Raw genomic sequence first — 8,626 nt, 5'->3', positions numbered from 1 at the left:
AGACACTGTTCTAAGCTAAGCATTCACATTAGGTCCTTTTATCTAATCTTCACTTGAACTGTCACCGGTAGTGATATTTTTTCTATGTTACTACTGAAGAAACGGAGACACAAGGGAAACTCAACACAGAGGGTTAAGTACCTTTCCCAGATCACACAGCTAGTAAGTGGCCAAACCAGGATCTGCACCCAGGCACCCAACAGTCCATGTTTATAAGCACTCTGCTTACTGCCTCCACATGTGATCCTTCGTGCATGCAAAACTCCTGCACAAAGACAACCAAGAAGTGGTGGGACTCTTTCCTCACTGGGACCACAAGTACACGAGGCCAGTAAAAGTGTCTCTTCTCCTCTGTCATTTGTTACAGAGCCCAGGAAAGGACAGACTATATAGTGGGCAGTTTGTATACATTTCCAGGACCTGAGAAAAATGTGGAAGAAATATAAAGAATTTAAAACCATGCATTCTTAAATATGAGCTATGAACACATACCACATGGACACACACTTCTCACAAATACATCACATATGCTCACTCATGCATATGCACTCACTGGCCACCTTGAACCCCATGAAGGCTCTCCAGGAAACCTTTCTGAGCTGGCCCAGGAGCCACAGAAGGCTTTTAGGCAGAGATGTGATATAATCAAACCTGCATTCTAGGAAAGTTGATCCAACAGCACAGAGAATGAACTCATAATGGAGAGGACAGAGTGGAGACGGGGGACATTGAAAAGACTTTCAACAATCTGGGAAGAAATGAGCTTAAATTCTAGTGCAGTGGGAGTGGAAAGAGTATTTAAGAGATACTAAGGAAAAATGGGGAGAGAGTAGTGCCATTCACTACAATAGGAAAACATAAAGGCCAAAGTTTAAGAATGAATGGGAGACATACCCTACGACCCAGCAATTGCACTACTAGGCATTTATCCACGGGATACAGGTGTGCTGTTTCGAAGGGGCACATGCACACCCATGTTTATAGCAGCACTATCAACAATAGCCAAAGTATGGAAGGAGCCCAAATGTCCATCGATGGATGAATGGATGAAGAAAAGGTGATATATATATACAATGGAGTATTACTTGGTAATCCAAAGAATGAAATCTTGCCATTTTCAACTACATGGATGAAACTGGAGGGTATTATGCGAAGCGAAATTAGTCAAAGAAAGACAAATACCATATGACTTCATTCATATGAGGGCTTTAAGACACAGAGCAGATGAACATAGGGAAGGGAAGCAAAAATAATATAAAAACAGGGAGAGGGACAAAACGTAAGACACTTTTAAATATGGAGAACAGAGGGTTACTGGAGGGGTTGTGGGAGGGGGGATGAGTAAATGGGTAAGGGGCATCAAGGAATCTACCCCTGAAATGATTGTTGCACTATATGCTAACTAACTTGGATATAAATTTTGAAAAATAATTAATTAATTTTTTAGAAAAGAATGAATGGGAGACAACGATACCTCTTTACTTTCGGAGTTTGAGGTGTCTCTGGAACACCCAGGTGATATCCAATAGGCTTTTGAATAGGTGTGCACATATATATGTTTATTATTACAGCTCGTGAGACATCTGGGCTGGAGACACAAGTTTGAGTGTTATCAACTCCCAGGTGGTAATTAAAACTATGAGTGTGTATGACTTCACCCAGAGAAAGTGTGGGGCCAGAAAATCTGTGGGCCCAGGACAGAGCTCTGGGGAGCTCCAACTCCAAGCAGGAGAAGGCTTGGATTTGTAAATGTTCTCCCAGGAACAATGTGTGATGTGAAAGAGGGTGGTGAAAGGGCCCTGGACATCACCAACATTTAGGGGAGAAGAAGGTGAACAGGTGAGAAGATTGGGGCAGAGGCGCAGGAGAAGCCAGGAAAGGGTGTCAAGTGGAAGGAAGTCGGCTACGTGAAAGCTTCAGGGATCAGTGGAGATAAGGACAGGAAACTCCACCAGTTAGATGTGGCAACTAGATGGCCAGTGGCCAGAATGAGGTCAGCAGGATGGCTAGTGCGTGAGTTCCCGGCTGTAGAAAAAACTTACGCAACTAGACTGCAGTTCTACCAGCTGACTGAAATTGCAGCCCCTACTGCTTGCGCGCGCCATTGCGCACGCGCACTCGTAAACACAAGAAGTAAATCAGGGATTTAGCCTTTCTAGAGAGTACCGGCGCACGCGTCTACCGAGCCCGCCTACTCCGCTGCCGGCCCCTCTCCACGCCTGCAGAGGGCGCTGCGCCTTGGAGAGACCGGGCGTGGCGCCGCTCTAGCCTGCGCCCGGACTCCGTGGCAGGCGCGGCAGCTTAGCGTCCCCCACGCCTCCCCTCGGCGCAGGTGGGTCGGCCCGCACGGGGCGGGAGTGTCTGGGATCTGTAGGGTGGGCGGGTAGCGGCAGTCTCTAGGCGCGGAGTCGTCCCTATTGCTTCAGTTCCCTGGATCGGGTCCGGTCCCGGAAGATCGGGCTGTGGGCAGGGCGGCACGGGTACGAATCCCAGTGTGGGTGAGCGCTCCTCCAGGACGGGCGCTGCTCTTCCCCGACCCTTTCACACCGCAGGGGTCTCCTCCGAGGCTCGCGTGCGGCTTCCGGGGAACAGCTGGGGGCGGGGCTAGCGGGGGCGGGGCTCCCATGATTGACACTTTTTTCCCAGGTTTCTCAGGCTTCCAAGGGACCCCTCCCCGGTCCTGAACCCTGAGCCGGCACCATGGTGAGAACTGTGAGCAAAGCCCCTCACCTCCCCATGCCCGTACCCCGCGTGGCGTTGCCTACGTTGCCCTGTATAAACCTGGGGTTCCGCATTGGGGGTTTCGGTGGGTCAGCCCCTGCAAGGCAGCCTGCGCCCTTCCAACCCGTTCATCCCTGTAGCACGGGCGCCTGAAGGTGAAGACGTCGGAAGAGCAGGCGGAGGCCAAAAGGCTAGAGCGGGAGCAGAAGCTGAAGCTATACCAGTCAGCCACCCAGACTGTCTTCCAGAAGGTGGGGCCCTCAGAGGTAGCCCCTTTACCAGGTGGCCCTCTTAGGATAGCACAGAGGCCAAGAGCTGGGCCTTAGAGTTGGACTGCCTGGCTGCATATGTGGGTTCTGTCACTTACAAGCTATGTGATCTTGGGCAGGTTACTGAATTTCTTTAAGTTTCAGTTTGTTCATCTGTAAAATGGGGCTTACTGCATAAGGTTGTGAAAATTAAATGAGAGAATACACGTAAACCCATAAAGCGTTCTGCATGCTACCTATTGTATAGAAAGGCATTCCGAGAATATAAAGTAGTTCTATTTGTTATTTGCCTATGACCTCTGACCCTGCTGCCTGCCTTCTAAGCGCCAGGCTGGTGAGCTGGATGAGTCTGTCCTGGAACTGACAAGCCAGATTCTGGGAGCCAATCCTGACTTTGCCACCCTCTGGAACTGTCGACGAGAGGTGCTTCAGCAGCTGGAGGCCCAAAAGTGCGTAGGAGTTAAGGGCTCCAAGAAGGTGGCATTAGCCCTCTCCTGCCCAGGTCCAGTGATGGAGGAAGAATGGGACAGCCAGGAGCATAGGCAGAGGGGAGTGGAGGGCTGAGTGCAGAAAGTCAGGAGTGAGCTGAGATTGGGTGTTGTAGGGCCCTGAGCCCCATTTCCCTTTGAGTGCAGGTCCCCTGAGGAGTTGGCTTCTCTGGTGAAAACAGAACTGGGCTTCCTGGAGAGTTGCCTGCGGGTGAACCCCAAGTCCTATGGTACCTGGCACCACCGCTGCTGGCTGCTGGGCCGCCTGCCAGAGCCCAACTGGGCCCGGGAGCTGGAGTTATGTGCCCGTTTCCTCGAGGTCGATGAGCGGAACTGTACGTGCCTGCTGATGGTGTCCCACCTCGTGGTCCTGGGGCCTCAGTAAAGCCCAGAGTTGGGAGGGATGACCAGGACAGGCCCACTGAGCTGATGGCAGAAGGGATGCTGGAGACAAATGCATGCTCTGTAGAACACACAGAGGTGTTTGTTTGTTTTTTTTTTTTAATTTTTTTTTAACGTTTATTTATTTTTGAGACAGAGAGAGACAGAGCATGAACAGGGGAGGGGCAGAGAGAGAGGGAGACACAGAATCTGAAACAGGCTCCAGGCTCTGAGCTGTCAGCACAGAGCCCGACGTGGGGCTCGAACTCACGGACCGTGAGATCATGACCTGAGCCGAAGTCGGATGCTTAACCGACCAAGCCACCCAGGCGCCCCACACAGAGGTGTTTTTAAGGGCCTCCAAGGGAACTCTGGGGATTCTAGCTATGAAGCTCCTCTTGCCCGACTTCTGAGATGTGCTGTCACCCTTCTTCCTAGTTCACTGCTGGGACTACCGGCGGTTTGTGGCTGCACAGGCAGCCGTACCCCCTGCAGAGGAGCTAGCCTTCACTGACAGTCTCATCACCCGAAACTTTTCCAACTACTCCTCTTGGCATTACCGCTCCTGTCTCTTGCCCCAGCTGCACCCCCCGCCAGACTCTGGACCACAGGGACGCCTCCCTGAGGATGTGCTACTCAAAGGTAAGGAGGGTCAGAGGGTGCTGGGGAGGACTCTGCAGTGATTCCTTTCCAGCCTTGATGCCTAACCCTGTTCCTGAACCTGCTACTTGGGCTTACTGAGCACCTACTTTGTGCCTGGCTTTGGGGGTACATAAGAGTCAATCCCTCTGCAGTGGGAAAGATACAGCTGATACATGTAGCCACTGTGCAAGGCCCACAGATAGATGAAACTGAGGGCTGGAGGTACTCCTGGGTGAGGGTGGGATGTTGGGGCGGCCAGGAGCCCACCAGGATCCTGTGCCTCCTTGGCCCCTGCAGAGCTGGAGCTGGTACAGAATGCCTTTTTCACCGACCCCAATGATCAGAGTGCCTGGTTCTATCACCGCTGGCTCCTGGGACGAGGTGAGCAGTGAGGAAAGAGGCTGGGTGTTTAGGGCTTGGAAGGAATGGAAGAGGATTTAAGGAGACCTGAGGTTGTGTCTCCCCCCCAGCTGACCCCCAGGATGCCCTGCGCTGCCTGCACGTGAGCCGGGATGAGGCCTGTCTGACTGTCTCCTTCTCTCGGCCCCTCCTAGTGAGTCCTGCAGCTTTTGCCGGAGAGCATCATGGATGTGGGCCCGGTGCTGTTGGGGCTGACGGGTCTCTCTTTGTCTCCTGGGCCAGGTGGGGTCCAGGACAGAGACCTTGCTGCTCTTGGTTGATGAGTCACCCCTGGCTGTGGAGTGGAGGACCCCAGATGGCAGGAACCGGCCTAGCCACGTCTGGGTATCCCAGGATTGATGGGGCAGAGTGGAGGACTGGGGTGGGGCTGGAGTGGGACAGTCAGAAAAGTGGTGAGGTTCGAGCATTTCCTTAACCTGGTGCTCCCAGCTCTGTGACTTGCCTGCTGCCTCCCTCAATGACCAATTGCCCCAGCATACATTTCGTGTCATTTGGACAGAAGGCGATGCCCACAAGGAGTGTGTGCTTTTAAAAGGTGACACAAGCTCTACGTTTTTATCCCCTCGCAGCAGTATCCCTGTCCCTCTCCTCCTCTCATGGTTGCCCCCTTCTACCACCCATTCCTTCTCTCAGGCCGCCAGGAGGGCTGGTGCCGGGACTCGGCCACGGATGAGCAGCTCTTCAGGTGATGACAGGGAAGCACACAGACAAGGAGAGGGGGGTCTGGACTCTGGGGTGGGAGGCTGGAGGCTCGGGCATATGGTCTCAGACTGGATACTGGGGGTGACTAGCACCCTGAGTGGACGCCATCCCATCCCCCGCCTTGCTCATCCTCAGGTGTGAGCTGTCGGTGGAGAAGTCCACGGTGCTACAGTCCGAACTTGAATCCTGTAAGGAGCTGCAGGAGCTGGAGCCGGAGAATAAGTGTGAGGCCCCATTCCCCGAGGTCCTGCTCTAGAGGCCCCTTTCCAGGAGGGCCTCTTGGGGAGAGCAGGAAGGGTCTCAAGAGATGGGAGCAGGGGATCTAGAAGAGACAGTCCTCCCCCTCCCCTCCTCAGGGTGCCTGCTCACTATCATCCTGCTGATGCGGGCACTGGATCCTCTGCTGTATGAGAAAGAGACGCTCCAGTACTTCCAGACCCTCAAGGCAAGTTGGACCTGGAGGAACAGGTAAGGGGGAGGCCTGGTGTGCCGTAGGAAGACAACTGACGGGCCTTGCTCGCCTTCCTCGTCCCCGCCAGGCCGTGGACCCGATGCGGGCAGCGTACTTGGATGACCTACGCAGCAAGTTCTTGCTGGAGAACAGTGTGCTCAAGATGGAGTATGCTGAGGTGCGCGTGCTGCACCTGGGTCACAAGGTAGGAACTGCTGTGCGCACCTTCCCCGGGCCCTCACCCTGCTGGCCCTCCCTTCCTCCTCATCCCCTGGCCAGCTCTTGTGTCTCCTCCATGGGCTCAGCTGAGGCCTTCACTCTGGTCTCACCATACCCCTGGCTTTGGCCCCAGTCTCAGGTGCCTTTCTGGACTTTTTTCTTAGCCAAGATTGAACTCCTCTTCCTTCAAGCCTGTTCTTCCTGGCCTTGTTTTCCGTCACTTGCCCCATCATTCTTGTTACACAGTTTCAAATCCTGAGTCATCAGGGCCTCTTCGTGCCGTCCCTTCTTCTGGGCCAGTCACATCTTCCTTCTTCCCTTAGAGCGAGCCCTCACTCACCCCCGCTCACTCCGATGCTTCCCTCCCTGGAGCAGGCCGCGGCATCTAAAGCCTGAGTAGTTTCCGGAGATGTTTGACAAACTTCCCAGACTCTCTTTTCCTCTCCTTGGGGTCTTTCCCAGCCAGTATTCCCAACACAGCGGTTTCAGCATGTCCTCGCAGCCCGCCTCCCCTGACACCAGACTGATCCCCCAGCCACAGCAGTCCCGCTCCTGCCAGTGTCTGTGCCCACCCCAGCGCCCTCCTGCATTCCCTGTCCCTGCCGGAGGCTGCCTCCTTCCTATCCACTCACTGGCCACCCCACCCCTGCACCCCTGTGCTGTCCCATGTGCTTGATGGGGAGTGTATACTGTCGGGGTTGGGGGTGGGGGTGGTTGTAAGGTAAGCTTACCCGTCCTCTCCTCACCAGGGGCCTGTGTGGAGCACAGAGGGTAAGTGCCTTGTGAACGATGGCTGAGGCCCCTCCCCCAAGCCTCATCGGGGTATCTCGTTCCCCTCCTTAGGATCTGACAGTACTCTGCCATCTGGAACAGCTGCTCTTGGTCACTCATCTTGACCTGTCACACAATCGTCTCCGAGCCCTGCCCCCTGCCCTGGCTGCCCTGCGCTGCCTTGAGGTAAAGCACTCCTTCATCACTGTCCTGGGTGGCCCTCTTCCCTTTTCTCCACCTTAGAAGTCTGCCCACCCTACAAAGAGGTGTCCAGATCCTCCCAGCCCCTGCAAATGACCCTGTGCCTTCTCTGCCTCGGTCACCTAGACTGCCCCAGGTCACCTAGACTGCCTCGGTCACCTAGACTGACCCTTTCCTTGCACTGTAAGCCGATCACCCCAGGCTCCCTACTTGTTTGTACCAGTCCCAGGCTGACAGCTGCCTGCCTGGCCTTGTCTTCCCTGCCCTCCCTGCTCCCCAGGTCCTTCAGGCCAATGATAATGCCATAGAATCCCTGGACGGTGTCACCAACCTGCCCCGACTACAGGAGCTCTCACTGTGCAACAACCGTATCCTCCTTTTTGGGTGCCTTTCAGACAGCGGGTAGGGTGAGCTGCTGGGATGGGAAGGGACAGACAGCAAGCAGGGTGGGTGGGAGAGGGGCCACTGGTGGTCTAAGCTAAGGAGAGAGGATAGCTTGGGGCTGTGTGGGCCATCATTGACTTGCACTGGTCGTTTTGCGGGGTGGAAGTGACTTCCTCAAGCCAGAGTTCGTAAATCAGCAGCCTCCAGATGTTCTTGGGTACCCCCATGGTACTTTAAAAATCAGGAAGCTTCATATTTAAAAACTTGAGAATTCTGATTCTACTTAAAAACTGTAAGTTAGGGGCACCTGGCTGGCTCAGTTGGTAGAGCACAAGACACTTGATCTTGGGGTCATGAGTTCAAGCCCCATGTTGGTTGTGGAGCCTACTTTTAAAAAAATTGGAAGTTAAAGCAACCCTTGGCCTGCATTTCCACTCAGCAACCCTTGGCCATTGTTGAGTCGTGGATGTCCCTGGAGCCAGAGCTAGCTTTCTTGTTGGCCATAGCCCACCGCTCCTTCTCATACCACATCTGGCCTGCCTCTTGGGCTTCCGGCCTGGCCCCGTGGGCAGGTGTTTGCAGTCTCTAGTCTTATTCCCTCCAGGGAAGTGTGCAAGATGCCTGCCAGCCAGACCGCCAGGCAGCAGCCCCTGGTCTTGAGGGAGAACAGGAATAGATACACGGGAGCTCGTGGATCTGGGGGAACGTGCCTCATTTTCCTTGACTCTTCTGCCCAAGGCCTCCAGCAGCCCACAGCGCTCCAGCCTCTTGCCTCCTGCCCCAGGCTGGTCCTCCTCGACCTGCAGGGCAACCCCCTGTGCCAAGCAGCGGGCATCTCTGAGCACCTGGCCGAGCTGTTGCCTTCAGTTAACAGCATCCTCACCTAGGAGATCCTTCCCCACCCCTGTTCTTTAACTTATTGGGACTGAATAAACAATGGAGAGGCCCCCCAGGCTGCTATGCTGCCGCCACCGCCA

General features: G+C 54.5%; 1 protein-coding gene across 2 annotated transcripts; it reads left to right on the top strand.

The window, feature by feature from the left end:
- The first annotated feature begins 2,143 nt into the window (after positions 1-2,143).
- On the top strand, positions 2,144-8,622 carry RABGGTA (Rab geranylgeranyltransferase subunit alpha). 2 transcript variants are annotated; one of them, XM_007098047.3, is made up of 17 exons: positions 2,144-2,332; positions 2,647-2,703; positions 2,862-2,972; positions 3,315-3,439; positions 3,626-3,813; positions 4,298-4,501; positions 4,799-4,882; positions 4,972-5,054; positions 5,144-5,245; positions 5,351-5,456; positions 5,555-5,606; positions 5,759-5,847; positions 5,980-6,068; positions 6,163-6,279; positions 7,137-7,250; positions 7,546-7,633; positions 8,388-8,622. In XM_007098047.3, the coding sequence occupies exons 2-17, from the start codon at positions 2,701-2,703 to the stop codon at positions 8,534-8,536; spliced, it is 1,704 nt and encodes a 567-aa protein (XP_007098109.1). In that variant the 5' UTR covers positions 2,144-2,332; positions 2,647-2,700; the 3' UTR covers positions 8,537-8,622. The 2 variants fall into 2 exon arrangements, with proteins under 2 accessions (XP_007098109.1, XP_042845396.1); XM_042989462.1 differs by lacking the exon at positions 2,144-2,332 and adding an exon at positions 2,348-2,480.
- Positions 8,623-8,626: the final 4 nt, after the last annotated feature.

Source organism: Panthera tigris, chromosome B3 (genome assembly GCF_018350195.1).
Source record: "Panthera tigris isolate Pti1 chromosome B3, P.tigris_Pti1_mat1.1, whole genome shotgun sequence".
In the NCBI taxonomy this organism is placed as follows: Eukaryota; Metazoa; Chordata; class Mammalia; order Carnivora; family Felidae; genus Panthera; species Panthera tigris.
This window is presented reverse-complemented; position numbering and strand designations above follow the sequence as displayed.